General features: G+C 30.4%; 3 protein-coding genes and 2 long non-coding RNA genes across 8 annotated transcripts in view; 3 read left to right on the top strand and 2 right to left on the bottom strand.

The window, feature by feature from the left end:
- The window catches only part of LOC105666499, a 53,405-nt gene extending 49,481 nt beyond the window's left edge, over positions 1 to 3,924 (bottom strand). The window contains exons 1-5 of the long non-coding RNA XR_001099336.2: positions 3,788 to 3,924; positions 3,151 to 3,279; positions 1,032 to 1,223; positions 523 to 650; positions 256 to 438 (exon numbers count right to left, since the gene is read on the bottom strand). This is a non-coding gene — a long non-coding RNA (uncharacterized LOC105666499). The remainder of the gene's footprint in view (positions 1 to 255; positions 439 to 522; positions 651 to 1,031; positions 1,224 to 3,150; positions 3,280 to 3,787) is intronic.
- LOC100643955 (Usher syndrome type-1G protein homolog) lies at positions 351 to 9,117 on the top strand. 2 transcript variants are annotated; one of them, XM_003400870.4, is made up of 7 exons: positions 351 to 482; positions 2,756 to 2,899; positions 5,310 to 5,582; positions 5,728 to 6,001; positions 6,216 to 6,524; positions 7,098 to 7,299; positions 7,412 to 9,117. In XM_003400870.4, exons 1-7 carry the CDS (start codon positions 460 to 462, stop codon positions 7,654 to 7,656), a joined length of 1,470 nt encoding a protein of 489 aa, XP_003400918.2. In that variant the 5' UTR covers positions 351 to 459; the 3' UTR covers positions 7,657 to 9,117. The 2 variants fall into 2 exon arrangements, with proteins under 2 accessions (XP_003400918.2, XP_012171922.2); XM_012316532.3 differs by lacking the exons at positions 351 to 482; positions 2,756 to 2,899 and adding an exon at positions 3,955 to 4,054.
- On the bottom strand, positions 8,402 to 14,899 carry LOC100645810 (telomere attrition and p53 response 1 protein). Its single transcript, XM_003400885.4, has 5 exons — positions 14,312 to 14,899; positions 13,973 to 14,044; positions 12,925 to 13,096; positions 12,547 to 12,689; positions 8,402 to 12,366 (listed from the first exon to the last, which is right to left on the bottom strand). Exons 1-5 carry the CDS (start codon positions 14,502 to 14,504, stop codon positions 12,224 to 12,226), a joined length of 723 nt encoding a protein of 240 aa, XP_003400933.1. The 5' UTR covers positions 14,505 to 14,899; the 3' UTR covers positions 8,402 to 12,223.
- On the top strand, positions 12,356 to 12,759 carry LOC125386318. The gene is made up of 2 exons (XR_007226349.1): positions 12,356 to 12,497; positions 12,586 to 12,759. It is a non-coding gene; the product is annotated as an uncharacterized LOC125386318 (long non-coding RNA).
- A 375-nt stretch (positions 14,900 to 15,274) lies between the features above and the next one.
- LOC100645466 (regulation of nuclear pre-mRNA domain-containing protein 1B) lies at positions 15,275 to 18,832 on the top strand. Of its 3 annotated transcripts, none has more exons than XM_020866504.2 (5): positions 15,275 to 15,573; positions 16,262 to 16,560; positions 16,642 to 16,776; positions 17,252 to 17,527; positions 17,674 to 18,832. In XM_020866504.2, the coding sequence occupies exons 1-5, from the start codon at positions 15,423 to 15,425 to the stop codon at positions 17,821 to 17,823; spliced, it is 1,011 nt and encodes a 336-aa protein (XP_020722163.2). In that variant the 5' UTR covers positions 15,275 to 15,422; the 3' UTR covers positions 17,824 to 18,832. The 3 variants fall into 3 exon arrangements, with proteins under 3 accessions (XP_020722163.2, XP_003400930.2, XP_048268000.1); XM_003400882.4 differs by having other exon boundaries at positions 15,280 to 15,573; positions 16,262 to 16,566; XM_048412043.1 differs by having other exon boundaries at positions 15,449 to 15,589; positions 16,262 to 16,566.
- Positions 18,833 to 19,573: the final 741 nt, after the last annotated feature.

The following is a 19,573-nucleotide window of genomic DNA, read 5'->3' as shown; positions in this document are numbered from 1 at the left end:
AATGCTACAGAAGATTAATTTTTAAAAGGCAGTATGAAAGTTTGTCGGTAGAGTAGAAATAGATTGCACATGTATGCAACGGAATACTGAACACTAGGTGGCGGAAAGTATTCCTATGGTGGTACCAGACAGGTAAGCAACGGCGGGAACTGGTAAAAGAGCGAGAGAGGACTTATCAATGTAACGGTCGAAAGTAAGATAGACTTGGTGAGGGCCACAGAACACGGCCCAAGTAATACAGTAAGAGCATAATACCTTCGTTCGTTTGAGCAGTACACTGCTGGACGCCATACTCAGCGCGCGTGGTTGTTTCACTTTGCTCAAAATATGCAGGATCTATGATACTTGCATTTGTTGTTATTTAAAGTGCATCTCATAGAAAAAGTGCCAAAAGTTCTGCCTCTAGCAGGGATGTTTTGCCATCGGTAACGAAACTTCCTAAAGGGACAGAGGAACAGAATGACGTCCGAACGATTTCACAGGTGAATTTCCTTTTATACGAGCAACAATCTTTGTACATACTTTTCTGAGTTTTCATATTTTTGTTTCTCTACCAATGGTACGCGGTACGCTTTAATATATTACAACAAGATATCTATCTAAGATCCAGGAAGCAGAGAAATGTCGTGGAGCCAGGTTCTTGTCTCTGGCTAGAATGAAAAAATGACATGCCTGGTTAACCATGAGAACGAAGTATTGCACTTTGAAATCTTGACCACCAACTACAATTCGATAAGAAATCAATCGAAGAAATTTATTGTTTCATAATCACTGCAACATCACAGTTCAAAATTCACTTATTTTTAATTTCTAGTTTTATATATAGGTGTAGATATTTCTGTTTCTTGTGACAATTATAAAAAACGGGTCTTTTATTAATATAAATTAACTAGTACATTCAAAGATAGTACACGGATATTAATTGATTTAATAACAAAATTTTGGTAACAATACTGCATCATTTAATATAAGTGATACGTGCAGTATAACTGAATGAAAGAATTTAAAAAATTTGAAGCATACCTACTTACCCAGAACTGTACAATGGCTATGATCATGTAAGTACTATCTCATCGGTATATGTACATCATAGCACACGTGCGGAATTTATGCATGAGAACACCTTTGCTTTTATTTGATTCAGTAGGAAGATTTATCATCCAGCCCACTTCTACAAGCACCAGTTGTATAATGTATACTCCGCTTCTGAATATCACCTTTCACTGAAAAAAGTATCTATTTAATTAAAAGGTGCAATAATTTACTTTTCGAATAGAAATACTTAATAAACTAAATTATTATTTAAAGAATATAAAATGTAAATCGTCAATGCTCTTTCTAATGAGTAACGCATATACAATTACGTCCCACGAACTCTGTTCATCTGAAATATCTTTGTTATTTCAAACAATATGCGAAAGTATTACGAATTCAAGTTGTAGGATTTAAAGAAATACATACATATGGTAGCAGATAATGGTTTCTTTACAGGTAGATGCACAGGGAAGATAAGGAGATCAATCTTATTTTTTTTAATGCAATATCCAATTTTTCATACTTGAGTTCGATACCATAGCGGATTCTGGCTATAAAAGGAAGGTACATTTATCCTAAACCTTGCCGTTTCTGAGATATTTGATTATGTTTGTCTTTTTACTTTCGTTATGAGTCATGCTCGAAGATGTACGTAGTACTTCAAATGTAAACAAATAATAGACGTACAAAATGGTACTGTTGTGCTTTTGATACCATTTGTTCAACTTCGAAACATTTTCGCGTATTGTTTGAAATAACAAAGATATTTCAGGTGGATAGAGTTTGTAGGACACATTATATTTTCTTATAAAATTTTATACATAATTATATGCAATTATTATAATTTTTAAAAATAACATTTAGGAATCTCATCTAATTTAATAAAAGTAATCATTTCTCTTACAACACTTCTACGTACTTTCATTTAAGTAAAATCAATACATGTCAAGATGTATTCATGGTTAATGATTTGTAACATAGAGAAAATTATCATGCAAGGAGCTCGTTAGAACTTTGTACGTACTTTCTCTGACATCTTCGCTCGTATTTTTCATTTAGGACTCTTTTCTCATTTCTTTTTTTCATATTACAAATAGACTCATACATCTTTAAAAATATATAAAATAAAATAGAGTAACGTCAAATAATCGAAGTGTTAAAAAGTGAATGTAAACTTTAAGCGATACATATATATACGAATGTAAAATCTTGTATAATAATTCTTAATTAGGGAAAGACTAATTAAAAGAAGAAAACTCGAGCGAAGGAGAAAACGATGACGTGCTATGTCACATTATCATGACACAAGATATGCAGTTTAATTCATAAGTAGAGCTAGGAAATTATCAAGAAACGAGTTAACTACATAGTAATGAAATATCTATTACTTCTAAATATATGTATAGCGGAAAGTGCTCCTACAACAAAAGATACTAATTATTTAAAGACTCGATTATTTTTTAGTAAAATACGACTTCTTTGTAATTCTAATTGTATTAATGTCAAAAGAGGTAACTTCGTTTATTATAAAATTTGTAATCTTGATTATTAATGTTTGTCATTAAAAAATCAGAATATTTTTGCATCAAATATCATTGGATATAAAATCATATAATTGAAATATTTATCTTTTAAAAAACATACTATATCAAGTATAACATAATTCTTTAGCGGTTATATGTGATCAGTGGTTATTTGAAAATAATTGTTTTCTCTATAGAGCTGCACGCGATGGCGCCTTAGACATCTTAAAAGAAGCAACAAAAAAGGATTGTAACGCGCGGGATGACGGTGGAATGACCCCTACATTATGGGCAGCCTTTGAAGGTCATATAGATGCTCTGAGACTGCTCGTCGCCAGAGGGTATACTCGCAAAACTATTTACTTATAAATACATTCGAGAAACATCCATACGCATCACAGGGTTTCTACGAAACTATACTATACTATACTATACTATACTATACTATACTATACTATACTATACTATACTATACTATACTATACTATACTATACTATATTATACTATACTCTTTTTACGAGTTACAATTAATAACCAGTTTATTTCAAAAGAAGACTTTATCGCTGCATGTGCATGTTTATATTAATTTACCATATCACTTGCAATAGCTCGTGGAAAATAGAATCCTTAAACAGAAACGATGTAATACTTCTCGATTCTTGGATGAACAGTTTTGTCGTCAAACATTTCTTATTTCTGGTTACATTCCTATTTCTGCATCTGCGCATTAAAACAGAAAAGGTTCGCGGTAAAATGTAACTACTGACGCATGCACAGACGATACTTTTGATGTAATTTTTTGCACAAAATATTTCGCTTCGAAAATGTAAATTTCTTAATAAATATGAGATATAAATATTAGATAAGATAAATTAAATATAAATACTATATTTTGAAACAAATAGTTCAATTAAAATATTCAAAAATCTCATTGCAACAAATTTGGTCCTACTATATTGTATTACCGATTTTTTTAACAATTTCTATTCATAACATCTTGTAAAATTATTACTTAAAAAAGTAGACTTATCAACATGTAATATACGAAATTGAAGAAGCTTATACGTATGTATCTTTAGTTAACCTTGAAAGTCACATGTAAATTAAGTACGAGGCCGTTATGGTTAATGAACGCGGAAACTTTAACAATACTCCATATAAATAACATTCGCAAAACATGAAAAAAATTGCATTAATCGCTGAAACGTAGATTACTTTTAAAACGTACCTCTAATATGAAATATTCGTGGTTTCCTTTTTCCTTTAAGTACGTACATGTATGAATATACACGAGAGTTTTGTATTAAACGATGACAGATGTGCGAAACCGGAAATATATGCTATAATCTGGCATCTATCGACCCCACGAACGGAAATTACGGCCAAGCAAGCACCGATGGAAAACAATCGAATCGGAATGGGAAACAATACGAACGGAACAAAACGCAGGGGAACGGAATGAAATGGAACAGGGGAACAAGGAATTGCCATTCATGTAATCATTTAAAATCGTTGTTGGACGTTAACCTTCCCTAGTTAAAATATTTACTTACCCATTTTATAGGCAAAATAAAATGCAGAAATTCTTACTTATTCTTGAAGTAACAGAAACATTCAATAATTCGATCATTGATATTAATACGATCATTTTCTATCGCGACATTTGAAATATTGAGCAAATAAATCAAATATCACTATAATTAATCAATTATAATTAGCAGAAATATAAATTTATATAATACTTAAAAAATGTAAGAAATCATGTTTTTAATAATTATCTTTAAATAATAAATCATGATAAATATACATTATCACAAAATATTCAAATTATATGGATTACATGTATTTACGTATTAAGCTTAAATATTTTTAAATACATACATAAAAAGAGTAATGTTTGATCACTGCGATAAAAGATATAAAATCTAGTATAATATAAAGTAGTCACATTTCTTACACATATTGCACTTACTGCTACTTACATTATTATACACGGATAGTACACGGTTTAATGTAGTGTATACAGTATCATTTAATAACATAATATGTATAAAATAAAAGGGTAAATGCATTTAATAGAATATTACTACAATTTTTCTATTCAGGTGTCTTCTATTATCTGTTTCAATTTCACAAATGTTCTATTTCTCAAGATTTATTTTGGGTAATAATTCGTATGAGATCTTTGAAACTACCTTACGACTGTACATTATTTCATAGGATCAGCGATGATCCGTGAAGAGCTGATATAAAAGCTGAAAGACAGCACGTGCCTTATTATGAATAAGATCATATGTCGTTCGACTGGCTTCGGTGTGGTCGACGAACGATAGAAATTCGATATAAGACCTGGTATCTTTCCGGAACTTTGTTCCGCTCGTGTGTCATTGCGTGACAGGATGTGATGCTACAGAACTCATTTATTCCCTCCATTCGTTTTCGAAGGTCAAATCCCCTAGGGTAAAAATATATATTTTTAACGACGATTGTAAAAATACAAACTATTACTACGTCGTTCAAATTTGTCAATAGGAAAATAATGACACCACATATTATACAAACTATATTATTTTAACTACATTCCATTCTACATAATCCCTTGTACTTCAAAACTTTAAAATTAAAAACTAATGACGATATTTGCAAGAGCAATGTGGAAATGAACACGCAACTTCATCCTTGTGAATATATGCGCCGAGTAACAAGTAGTAGATGTGGAATAATTTGTATTTTAACAATTTTCTTTGTAGGGGGGATCCCGACAAAACCGATTATTTTGGTAATACGGCCCTTCACCTGGCAGCGGCAAGGGGTCATGAATATTGCGTCAAGTTCCTCGTGAAATTCGGCTGCAATATTTGGTCATTGGATATCGACAGGCATTCAGCTAGAGACTTGGCTGCTATAAATGGTAGAGAGATGACTCTTCAGTTTCTAGATCTCGCTCAAGCTGATCAAGAATTAAATAATCGCAAAAAGAGTCGCTTACTTCGAGAAAAGGCAGAAAAAGATGCTGAAAAAAGGTATTTATACAATTATTTAAATATGTGCAAAAGGAGTATATAGATATAAGAATATATAAAAGAATATAGTAAAAAAATGTTATACCTCAACACTGATACAACTTCCACTTTCAATTTTTATCATCATCAATTATGTATAAAACAGATTAAAAGAATATATGAAAAAACAGAAGATGGCGGAAATCAGAGCTGAAAAGGAACAGAAAAAGTTATCAAAAGATCGAACGAAATTGGATTTAGCTACGGTTAACGAAACCGGCATTCTACCTCACAAACCCAGTATGTTGACCTTCAAAGGTCGAGTGAAGCCTTCACCAACATTCAGCGATATCGTTGGCACTACTGCAAAGAAACAAGGCAGTGCAGTGTGCAGAAAAGCTTTAGCGAGAAAAGCCGTTGATGATTTCAAAGTAGTAGAGGTAAAATAAATATTTAAACTTACATTTTTTTAAGCATGATTGTAAATAACTAAGAAACGAATTTTAATACTAGCACATAAGTGTATTAATGTTTCTTTGAACATAATTCAATAATATAATTAAAAATCAACATTGAATCTATTTTATTTATATATATAATATTTATTTTATCAAAGAGAATTAAGCTCTGTTCTTCCTGATTAAAAATTTTTAGATTGAAGTAAATGGAAAAAAATCGATACGTAGTCTCACTGGTCTTAGAAGAGATTCTGAAGTAATGTACGTAGGAACTTACGAAACGCAAACTCAACAAGCAGGAAGAAGAGGAAAAATCTCTGACGTTTGGGGTACACTAAGCAAAGCACAAAGTACTCCTGATCTCTTGGGCGATCGATCCTTTGACGAAGATATCGAACAAGATGATAGAGAAAACATGGATGGCGTAGGAGATAATGTTTTGCTGCAAGAACCGGCAAGTATCTTCAATCGTCCTGGTTTTGGATCGGTAGCATTTCGAAGAGCGGTAAGTTTATGTATTATATTTTTGCATGGTAAAAGAGATTAAACGAGAAATGCCTATTAATTAATTTAAATGTTGTAGCGTGATATTTTATGATATCTTATATGACTACGGGACATTTTAATTAATTCAAATTATGATTTCACGAACATATACAATTTTTATTGCGAAACGTTCCTTATAACAATCATTCATAGAATGCAGAATATACCTTAGCGTGCTCTATTTTTTGTGATTATTTTACTTCACAACACTTATTAATGTTATAATGACATACATAGCTGTAAAATTAAATGATTACACGGTCACTGCTCACGATAATTGTTTTAAATAGTTACATTCCACCCAATTTGATTATATTACTCATTTCTTCAACAATATTAAAGACATTGAATTCGTAATGCATTTCAAATGCAAAATTAACAACAAAAGATATTAATATATTCATCTAAAGAATTTGTTAATATTACAATGGATAGATAATAGAATAATAGCTCATTAATATTATTGAAATGTCTCAAATATAATGATTTTATTTAAAGCAGTGTATAGAAGACTGCTGTTTTCTAACTTTAGATAACAACTACTTTTGATAATCTACCAGTCTCGCAAGTGGATGCACATGAACAAAACGGTAACTCTTGCGTGAATGGTTCTGTAAACGGATCTATAAATGGTCATAGAACCAACTCAAATGGACACAACGAAGAAATCAGCATAGGAAGCGCAGGTAGTTTAGCTCGCCGACAAAGTATGTGGGATGATGATTTGCTTTCAGGTAAAATTCTTTATATTGCTAAATTCTATTGCAAATTGTTAATATATTTATATGTCTGTTAAATTTTTATCTTAAATACTAATAATTTATATAAAATCATATATAATTATAGAGGAAGAAACCGATGAAGAATGGACGCCATTGCAAAGATTTTTAGTTGCCAATAATCTTTCATCGGTACATCCGGTTTTAGAATCAGAACAAATTGATCTAGAAGCCCTAATGTTACTAACTGAAACTGATATAGCGGCACTTAAACTTCCACTTGGACCTAAAAGGAAATTAATGAATGCAATAGCTAACAGGAAAAGAGCATTAGATACTCCAGAAAATGTCATTAAAGATAGTAGACTGTGAAACTTGAAATATTACTGAGGAAACAAAAGAATATTAGCTTTATTTTCAAATATTTTAATCTTGCCTAATAAATTGCTTAAGTACCTACTAAAAAATTATACAACTAATTTCTAACACAAAACTAAATTGTATACAACATATAAAAAATCAATACAAACTTTAATTATAGTTCATATAAAATTTCGCGTGATTATTTTAATTACACGGATGTGTAGGTGTTATAAAATTACATTATTTTTTTGCTACAATCAAATCATAAGACGCGATGTATCGCTTCTTGCCATTTTCCTTATAATTAATGTACTACAAAAAATGTACTACAAAATGTACTACAAAAAGCTACTCATTTCCGGAAAAAATTACAAGCCATAAAAGTATAAATTAATAATTCACTGTATGAACGACATGTTGAAATACTATTTCATCGTGCAAAAATCCTAATTTTTTGCTTGTATGGTGCCTTAAAACAATAGAATACATTACTAAGTTAATTAATGTAAATGAGAATGTAAATGCCAATTTAATAGAATGTATCTTTATAGATTCTTTAGACAATAGGATAAGTGAAATTAATTTTTTCTTATTGGTCATATAAATACAATATACAAAGTGTACAAATCGCATAAAACTAAAACATGTAAATATGATACGAATAAATATCGAAAACATTTTATAAGATAGTCTTATTTTGTAAAAAATATATTAATAATTTGTACACAAAAGGCAAATACTAACAATATAATAATATTTTTTTCTTTGTAATTTTATTTGTAAATGATTATCTTACAAACAAGAGACGCAAAAATATACAAGCTTCTTATAGTCGCAAAAAATTACAGCACCATTTTTCGCCTCGCCGCGAACACCCATTTCATGTTCTCTTACGGTTTTTCCGTGTTCGTGCAAGTAGAATTTGGTGATACATTTGTTGACAAAAAAGTACATCACGTTGCGATTAATGTGCATCAGAATAAAAAAAATGGTTTGTAGAAAATTTGTTGGTGCCCTGTGTTTGTGACACGTACGCGTTTCTACGCACCTGTATAATTAGCGTACGAACTACCATTATTGTGAAAAAGATATGATACAGAAGTGATTCTCGCGATCTCACCTACTAAGGCTGCCCGATTAATCGATTAATGAATAATAAATATTGATGTTTAACTTGTCCGATTATTCTAGAGTACTATCAATTTATTAATATAAAAACGGATTAATTTATTTTTACTATTAATCGATTAATTTCAGAGCCCTATAAGCTATGTCTTCTGTTTCTATACACAACAGTCGGTTTTGCATAATGGCAATTTCATTGAAAACTCCTTTTGGCAGCAAATATGAATGACAAATTTCGTTAAAGAAACACGGAAGTCATCGATTCACAAAAAGATTATTTATAACGTAAAATTTAATTTCTTCATAAAAGATATTCGTTTCCTATTCATTTACAATCTCAAAATATTTACTTACAAAAAATATCGCCTTCTAGCCTTCAAAAAATATCGCCTTTCTAATTTTTATTATAAATGATAAGAAATTTTAATAAACCCGTATATTTTCTTTTGAAACTGTGCACAATATTTTGCATTGACTGCATAAATAAAAAATATTGTATCAGTATAAAAGACAACATAGATTACTAACAAGGTTAACTTCCTATGAGAAAGGAAAAACTCCTTATATACGTGGGAAAACCTAGTTTGCTGATCTCAAAGTGTCGTCTCACGTGTATGAATAGTCTTGCATTATACAAGGTAGGATAATGTCAAATATAGTAACAAATTCTTGCAAATAGTCGAACAAGTAACACGTTATTAGATTATAAACAAATATCGATTTTCTTACGACCAAAAACAAACTTCTCAAATATAAATCGAAAATGTCTCTTTACTAAGAAAGGGAAAATAAAGATGACAATGCCTGTACAAAATGATTCGATGTTCCATCATTGACTATTATTTTCTTATCAATAACGTATTCCTAAGTATGGCATCTTCAGCGTGTTACTTTCTTCTATGTAAATGTTTAAGTAGAATTACCTTTGTACGAAAATCTATCAAGAAATGAATCAGATCAATAGAATATTATCGCCTGAAAAACTTAAAAACAAATAATGCGACTATATCTTTTACGTACAAAGATACTTCTCGATATAGTATTATACATTTCGTTTGAATTGAACTTTCAGAAGTTTCAAAAACGTGACCCTGCGTAACCAAAGTGGTCAGGAAAATTGAGTCAAGTGGAATCCTTGGAGTTTTATTAATTGCCGATCATATGATAAATATTATTAAAGCTATCGCATAGTTGTCGATATCAATAATGATAATATTAGCAATACCCCTAAGGCTATTGTTTATCGTTATCATTATAAACGTACACTATATTTACAACTGAATAACAATTTTTCGCTTGTTTCCGGAACGGTGCTCAAACGATATGGAGGAGAAGGAAACAAACAGAAACAAGTTTGCTCCTAAGTGATTTTCGAAGAACGAATGAAAGGAAATTCGAAACGTGAATAGGAAGAATGAACTTTGTTCTTAAATAAATTTATAGGCAGTTCGATTAAAACATTTTCGAATTTCCTATAATTGATGATCTTCAAAATTCAAGTAGAAGCAGTTACGAGGCACAACACTAGAAACAATATACATGTACAATGACCTTATAATCCAAGTGATGAATCACTCTATTTCAACTTCTCTCTCTGAACATAATGCTTCTTATAAAATATGCACGTATACGTACAAATACACATATATACATTACATGTGTATATGTGTATGTGCATATACAGCAAAGAGCTGCCTGTGTCTCTCCGACAATGGCTACATCTAAGACGGAAAACTCCTTTATTGATTAAGTCCATACTAGAAATTGTGGAAAAGTAGATACCTTTACATTGCACGGTTTTCATACTGACTTTGCCTGAGACACATCTTCACTACACACTGTTCAACCCTTTGCTTGTAACAAATACGCAAAAAAATAAAAATTAAGTTCGATACTATGATAACCTTCCATCATTGATGTCAAATACAAGAAGATTGGAAGAAATTTTTTATAGAGCCTTTCCACCGATCCTCTAATTTTATCTGTCGATTCTGTTTGATATAAGCATTGCTTACCCTAACTTGCTTAAGATTTATAACTACACAAAGTCTATTTAAGAACCTTTTATCAATTAGTTAGACAATTATGAGCACCCGCGACACATATGGAAAGAATAAGACGTGAACATCATTTTTCAGCATTTTCCTTGAACCTCAATTCTACACTCGATCTCATGTTATTTAAAACTTAGGCGTGGATGTCATGACGCGTAAAACATGGTAGCAAACACTTTTCGATTGCTTCCAAGGGATCGCACACAAAACAAATAAAGCAGATGCACAATTACAAACAAGACGGATTGCAGAAACAATTAAATATATTATCCAAAAGACATTTTTATGATTCCTCTACATCATATAGAGGTCATACAACAGAAAATGTAGATCCCTTGTTTTTACATGATAAATAAAAATTACAGAATTACAGAAACCAATTCATTAACACATTGTTTTTCATTGCTTTCACTTATGTTCTTATTCTTTCTCCCATCACATATTTCCCTTATATCACCAACAAAAGTCGTATAAAATGTGATCTTTTTATTCACAAAAGCGTCCAAGTACGAATTACCTATGATCATTTAATAATCATAACAATATTATAATCAGAGAAGCGATCCTTTGGAAAGTGAAAGAACAATCTACAGTCATTTTCTCCCCGTTCCCTTCTTTTCCTATAAAATTACAATCATGGACAGTAATATAATTACAAAATACTAGATCACCAATTCATCACTTGTTAAACATCGCACTCGAACAAATTACAGTATGTTATGAAGTGACTAAAAAATATCACGAAATATTAGCTGCTAATTTCAAAATACACATTAATTATGTGTAAAGCATGTTAGTTGCAGCTTTTAACATCTCATAGTACGTTTGGCAAGGTATATAAGGTTTTGGTTTATAAATTGATCAACTAATCATCACATATACAGATTTTTGCACAAGAAATAATGACATTCACTCCGTATGGGCACTTTGAATAGTATTTTGCAACACGTTTTCATTACTTCACAACTTATATATATATATATAAATAAATAAATAATTTTCAAATAAATTCTAATCATTTTTTTTGTGGTAATTTTAAAAACAAGTTAACAAATTAATAATTTTTCAAACAATGACACAATAATTTTGATAGCTTAATTGCCCCTCGCAATTAAATTAATTATTTAATAATTAAATTAATTGCTCTAATCATTAATAAGAGGACCACAACTTTAAAGTTGATATTAATAAATAATAATAATGTAACTTTGCAAATATTATAACAGTCGAAATATACGAACGTGTTTCATATAGCAATGCAAGTCACTGCCATCTTCTTGAAGTGATTATGTTTAACCGAGAACTATGTAGGGGAGTTGAACCGTTAATAATTAATTTATCAATTGATTAATTAATGGGGAACAAGGGAGCGAGGCTACTTTACACATCGCGCGCCGTTACATGAAACGCGAGCGTTTGTGCGTGGGAGATCCCATATCCACATCGTGCGAAGCAGGCCGTTTATGATGCCGAGCGAATTCACTACTAATAAAGGCTGACAATTCAGTTTGTCTCCCAGTGCGCCGAGATATTGGTGAACCTATACACAATTTTTAAAAAGAGATTTTGATTATTTAAAGACAATATTAATTACAATAAACAGAATTTGAACATCAACATAAGGATCTTTCCATCATTATAACTAACACAAAATGATTTCAATAACTCATGGTAAGCTTAATTTTTTTTACATTTACTACTATATTGCAACAATTCTTACCAGATAATGAAATTGCTTCTCTAAATGTATGTAATTCAGGATCAGGATCACTACCAGGTGGTGTTGGTGCAACGACCATATTTGGTGATGAACTTTCTGATGAAGGCGAACTACATACCATCATTCTTGGCTTAGGTGAACTTCTGCAAATTTATTAATGCTCATTTTACATCTGTGTTACTTTCATTAATAAAACAAACCTTATAAAAGTTATTGGTCCTATAAAATAAAACATTTAAAAGATTCTTTTCATAGGGAAATACAGTAACATGACATTAATGCTTCTCTCAGCTTCTGAAATTTATTTTATGTAAAAACTATAGAACATACATTTATTTGTACATTAAATATTATTAAAGATATTGATACAATACTTACCTATGCGAATGTGATCGAGGTGGAGGTGGTTTTCCGGCGAGATATGCTAATAGGTCTTCTCTACGAATCATACGTCTCTTTTTCCTAGCCCAATTCATTATTTCTTTACAACGTTTTTGTCGTCCCATCTCTATACCTAATTCACTACATCGACGCATGCTATCCATTGAATCTGTAGAAATGTGTCTTACACTCATATACCAAACTTTGTTAAATATATAACTTATATGATTATAAGCATAAGTAACTAAGAAAAAAGGAAAAATTGTTATCCGTAAATAGTTATAGTTAAATAGATATTTGAAATAAATAGAAATCCACGTTATTAAGATTATTAATAAAAGACATAATCAATGAATAATTGAAATAAAATTAAAATCTTTTGTAATATGGTCACAAACTTAAATTTAATGTTCATAAAAACAATTAACGTTTTGAAAGAATTATTAGAAATTAAAATAATAATTTAAAAATGCCAATATTAGCTTTCTTTAAATTACAATAGGATAGAACAAATCAAAATTTTAACATAAAGAATCGTTAAATTTATTCCAAAATAAACCATTCAAAAATATCAATAATTACCTATAAAACAAGCATTATAGTCAACACATGTGAAACTTGTACTGATGAACATTTGATATTATTTTATTATATGACTCATAATTATCTGCAAGAATGATCTAATTTTCAGGAAATGATAGGGATGTACTTCTGTTTTCTATAAATATTCGTAATAGTCCTGAAAGTTTGCGTCAATTAACAGCTGACCTTCAGTATTGGTCAGCTGTGCAAAACGTTCTGACGCACATGTACATGCAAACACATTATCAATGTGTGTGAATGTGGATGTGTGTACGTGTGTGGATGACAGCCGTGCAAAAGGATGACCGAATAGTAAAACTGTAGGTAAAAAAAGAGAAAAGAAAAGCTGACACAAAAAAAATAATATTGTAAAGAAAGAAGGAAAGATCACGAGAGAGAAAGATAGAATGTAGGTTTATCTTGCTCACATTGTTGACAAGAGAGACCAAGGAAGTGCACGCACCTTTGTACAACGACGTGATGGTACCTGCGGCAGTCTGGAAGGGTACCCATAGAGAGACACCCTGCGTACGATCTGTAAAAGAGCAAAGCCGAAAGAAACTGGTTACACGATCAGATCGATATGCAACACGCGGCGAAAAAAGGGAATCGAAGCAAACGAGAAGCGAGAACAGTGGCGTATCCTCTCGTACGTCGCACAAAATGGATGTCACGCAAAATGGTAACTACAGCGAGGTAGCAAATCGTTTTGCTGCTCGTAAACATCGTATAGAACTCGTTATAACGATGAGCAAAAAGGAGGACAGGAACGGCGATCGGTATTATCGTTGAATTATCTTGCCTTTGTACAGCTGGGCGATGGCCGACGCTGTCGTCTGAAAACTTGTCCACATCTGCTGGGAATAGAGTTCCTTTTCGTTATGCAGTTGCGTTTCGTAATCCGGTTCCGTTTCCAGTGCCTCAACGCACTGTTCTTCCCAATTGCTGTACCAGAGATCCATTAGGGGATCCTCTTCGCTCCTATCCTCGTTCATTGGCTTGCCGTCCTCCAGACTTTTTGCGAGCTCAACCCACCTCGCCCACCCACACACACTCACGATATACACAGAAATCGCGTAACCCTAAACTCCGTCGTATTTTCTCGTTCCTTGTATTTCTTTTATTCTATCTCCTCTTCTGCTCGTCTACTTCACGTAACGCAAACACGGTAGTTCGCATGCACACCACCCGAGTCAGGTCGCAGCCATTACGATGAGCCTCGCTCGAGGATCGCACAAGTCTCACGCGCAACGAAACATGAAATACGAATTGGCAGGTTCGAAGAACGAACTAACCCAACGATACATAATCCCTTTTTCACCCCTCGTCTGCGACGACGCACTGATCTCTGGCGGTCTCTGGAAATCACCGCTGCGTTCTATTCAAGGCAATCCAGTACCCTCTACTCGTTGTTCTTACTAAAACCATGCACAGTCGATAAAGAAGAATTTGCAATTTTATTCTTTAATATATATATATATGCATTTATATTTCTTTTGTCTATACTTATTGATTTGTCTCATTAAAAAAACTTTTAACACCTCTTATATATGTAAAATGAAATTAGAATATACTTTGCTTTGATAGCGTATACTTACTAATATTATGAATTGTTTCTTTTTTAAGTAAAATAATATAAAAAATTCTGTCACATGGACATATTTGGCAATATGGTAATATTTGAATTATCGATCATGAAATTTACAACGCAATGTGATGTAGTTCGAAAATGTCTCGGAAAGGTGGCACTGGTTGTTGAAATGACGAAAATAATATGCGGTAAAGTGCAACGTTTTATACGCCGTTCATGTTTGTATTTCAGCTGTTGAGTCGTACAGTTGTGCGGCTCGTGTGTTGGGATACGTGCGATTTTATACATCTTTTGCTGACAAAACAAACGTTCTAATTTAAAAATGACAGGGTTTACAGAAAGTGCACTTGTGAAAAGATTAATGGACTTAAATCCCTCTCAACAAAGTATTCAAACACTTTCTCTTTGGTTAATTCACCACAGAAAACATCATCCGACCATCGTGAAAGTCTGGTTTAAAGAGATGTGTAAAGGTACGTGACGCTTGTCGTAAGTATATCTTTGCTATTTATTCTATATTTAAAACTTTAGACACGTGGTCGAATATTATTTTCTTATCGAATTATTGTAAAAAAGTATTACAAATCGAATACATGTGAAATAATCTTAAAAAATGTCTAGGTTAACTCGTAAGTTAAATTTTCGCTACGTAATTATGAACATACTTTTCGTAACAGTATGTCAACTGCAAAATTGTATTTATATCGTTAGTATTCATTTAATACAATCAGAACATGTTACATTTTACATGATATTATAATTTTCAATGTAAAAGTAAAATTCAGTACATAATATGCTTTCACATATACAATGCAATTGTTATTAATTCTTTATATAAATGACATCATTATTTAGAGTTTTTTAAAAATATTTCTCCACTTTTTACATGTTAGGTGTTCACTTGTCACATTGTAATTATATTACATAATATATGTTTGAACTAATTATTTCATAACTGTCATAATTTATTTTATAATAAAGTGTTATAATATATCTGATTTATTGTATAATTACTAGCTTTTCTCATATATTACATTTCGTTACAATTTCAATTTTAACAGAAAAAATGCAAATTAGTTTATTTTTTTATATACAATTAATTTATGAAATTAATAAATTTATACTTTATCAAGTATTATTATTATTAACATATTTTTGCAGTGAAGGATAATCGTAAGCTGATGTTTATGTATTTGGCAAATGATGTTATTCAAAATAGTAAAAAGAAAGGACCAGAGTTTGGAAAAGAATTTGAGACAGTTTTACCGAAAGCTTTTGAACATATGAAGGGATTTGATGAAAAGACAAGGGAGAGATTAAATAGGCTACTTCAAATTTGGGAAGAGAGAGGAGTTTATGATAAGACACAAATTGCAGAGTTTAAGGCTGCTTTTACAGATATCTCAAAAGATCCCGGAACACCACCTCCAAAAAAAAAATTTAAGAATGACATAGAAAAAGTAAAGGTAACATAAAACACTGATTTCAGATGATGTTAAGTATAATATTTCTAATTATGTTATGTGTATCATACATTGCAGAAAGATAAAAAGGAGAGAAAGAAATCAGAGACTGAGGTTGAAGTGGATGGAACCAAAGAGCTACATGTAACATTAAGTCCTCGTACTCCTGCTGGAGACCCACCGGAAACAGAGGAACTCATCAAAGCCTTAATGGTTAATACCATTTATAAAAACAACAAAAATTCGGAATATGTATCGTTAGCAATAAACTATCTTATATATAGAAAAATATATGTTGAATCCATAAGGCATATTGGCAAGCATATTTACAGTTTGATATTTCCATCCCCAATAGAAATTTTAATCATTTCATAACCATTTTTTTTATTCTTAATCTACTTCACAATACATTTTCCTTTTGTGTTACTAAAAAATTTTTATTTATTTATCGCATAAATAATAAAATAGTAACATTGGATTTATTTAAAATTTACATATATAGCCTCTTTAGTCTTTTAGAAGTAATATTCTTATTTAATAAAATGTAGTTTTGTGTAAAAGAATACCTCACCCTCTTAAATGATCCATTCATATGATCATGTAAATAGTATAACACAAATACCTTAAACATGTATATATACATGAACATATTGAAGGCAATTATTAAAGAATGCCTTCTCTATTTCAGGATTTGGAAAATACAGCATCTTCAGATGCTGGTGTTAGAGAACGTATTGCCTCTTTACCACCAGAAGTTTCTGAAGTTTCACTTCTTGCAAATTTAGCAGATAGAGCAGCTGCAGATCAATTAAGTGTTGCAGTAAATGAAGCTGCTGCATTGTTAGCAGATTATAACGGACGACTCCAAGCAGAAATGGAAGACAGAAGGAGATTGCTAACTATGCTCAGAGATTACACTTTGGCACAAAGGCAATTACTTCAACAGGCACAAGCAACATTAGAAGTACGATTGTACTCTTTTTAGAAAATAAATCACAAATATCTATTAAAAAAGTATATATATATAAATAAAAAATATATATACTTTTAATACTTTTTATATAATTTTAAATATATATACATATAATACAAAATTTAATAACGTTACAGGACTATAAAGAAAAACTTAAAAAAGTATGTGCTGTCCGATCTGAGGTGAAATCACACATTTCCAATTTACCTGATTTGACACAATTACCTGATGTTACGGGCGGATTGGCACCACTTCCTTCAGCTGGTGATCTGTTTTCTATGCACTAGCACGTGAGTTTAGAAAACACGATTATTGAATTATTTTTTAGTTCCATGCATAAATAAATGCAACCATGCTACGTTAGCTTGGTTTTTGTGATGAAATATATCTTATATTATAACTTTCTACTCTTCAATATTTAATACATTAAATATTGATCCTCGCATGTAATTACAAAGAAAGGTACTGATAAATGAATATCACAGGATCGTTTCACAAAATATTTTAGTAATGTGAATAAAGCAAACGAACCAAGTAATTGTATAACATTTCAGAATTTATAAAACTATAGTGCCAGTCATTTTCAATGTTACATTTCATTTGTAAACTACCTACTTTTTGTTTTTTGGGTTTTTAAGTAAAACGCAAATGAAAGTTAATTTTTACTAGGATATCTTGAAAAATTAAACAAAAACTTTTGGTCCAAAATTAACAATGTTCCTGCTTTCATATTTTATTCATAAAAAGTATTTAATAAGTTAATAACTTTCAAATATATTACTCGTAAATCGAGTATATTATAAAGAAATAAAACGGAAGAAAAATATGAATAAACACGTCCATTATTTGAAGTTCTAAATGATACAAATTGGAAATTTTGTTTTCAATTTAATTGTTCCATTGAAAACTTCCAATAGAAATGAAAAAGAAAAGTATATATTTATGAAATAACGAAATATATTATATACGTTAAAAATATGCACTTAGAAATTGGCAAATACAGAAAATTTTTAGTTGTCCAGACATTGCTATTAGCAATGTTAGAATTAGAATGTTACACTTACAATACTTGGTAATTAACCCTTGTATATATATATCGTAGGTAATGTAATACTGGGACTGAGAAATGCGTCTTAAATACATAATGCTATAGTTGATTTTGAATGAATACTGATCTGCGTAAATAAATAATATTGTATATGTAATATTGTACGAAATAAATCGCGTGATTGTGCATTGAAAAAATTGTAATAATATGCAGAATATTAATACGAATAAATGTTTTGATCGTTATAATAGTATGTTTCATTTTAATAGTCATAATTCTGCTTTATAGTAAATATTTCAATGTTATTGTCTATATTTCATTACTTATAGTATGATAGTACTGTTTATGACTTAAAATAATCTGATTGTAATTAAAGTTATAAAAAGAAACACATACACGACCAATAAAAATAAAAATTAATCTGCATATAACATTTAAAGTAGTACATTGCATATATATTTAATGAATATAACAAAGAATTTTACTTGTTTAAAGTATACTAACAAAATTTATTTTACATTTATATATATATATATATATATATATATATATATATATAAATACACACACACAACACAATTATGTTACATGTATCATTTATCTATATATGAATTTAAATTACTACAACACCTTACGTTTATACTTATATCTTTATGTCATATATACATGACATGTCATATATATTAATGAAATGCTACACAGAAATTTTAACATGTATCAACTCTCAGCAAATATATGGGAAAAAATATAAATATTATATATTTATTTGATTGAAAAATATTCACAATATTATATATCTAAATTAAACAAATTTTTAAATTACGATATATATATAAATAATATATATAATATTGTATATATATATAATTTTTAATTTAGATATATAACATTGTGAACATTTTTCAATCAAATAAATATATAATATTTATATCTCTAGCCATATACATATGTTTACGTATATATATACACACAATAAATAAGAACATTAC

The sequence above is a fragment of the Bombus terrestris genome, chromosome 14, assembly GCF_910591885.1.
Source record: "Bombus terrestris chromosome 14, iyBomTerr1.2, whole genome shotgun sequence".
In the NCBI taxonomy this organism is placed as follows: domain Eukaryota; kingdom Metazoa; phylum Arthropoda; class Insecta; order Hymenoptera; family Apidae; genus Bombus; species Bombus terrestris.
Note: the sequence above shows the minus strand (reverse complement) of the source record. Positions and strands in the feature narration are given on the sequence as shown.

Bases quoted from the DNA above. Each gene is read 5' to 3' on its own strand.
- LOC100645466 (XM_003400882.4), top strand. From the start codon at position 15,423: ATGACAGGGTTTACAGAAAGTGCACTTGTGAAAAGATTAATGGACTTA. The intron at 15,574-16,261 runs GTACGTGACGCT...ATATTTTTGCAG, and splicing joins GTTTAAAGAGATGTGTAAAG to TGAAGGATAATCGTAAGCTG. The intron at 16,567-16,641 runs GTAACATAAAAC...CATACATTGCAG, and splicing joins ATGACATAGAAAAAGTAAAG to AAAGATAAAAAGGAGAGAAA.
- LOC100643955 (XM_003400870.4), top strand. From the start codon at position 460: ATGACGTCCGAACGATTTCACAG. The intron at 5,583-5,727 runs GTATTTATACAA...TGTATAAAACAG, and splicing joins GAAAAAGATGCTGAAAAAAG to ATTAAAAGAATATATGAAAA. The intron at 7,300-7,411 runs GTAAAATTCTTT...ATATAATTATAG, and splicing joins GGATGATGATTTGCTTTCAG to AGGAAGAAACCGATGAAGAA.
- LOC100645810 (XM_003400885.4), bottom strand. From the start codon at position 14,504: ATGAACGAGGATAGGAGCGAAGAGGATCCCCTAATGGATCTCTGGTAC. The intron at 14,045-14,311 runs GCAAGATAATTC...GCTCTTTTACAG, and splicing joins CATCGCCCAGCTGTACAAAG to ATCGTACGCAGGGTGTCTCT. The intron at 13,097-13,972 runs GTGCGTGCACTT...ACATTTCTACAG, and splicing joins CATCACGTCGTTGTACAAAG to ATTCAATGGATAGCATGCGT.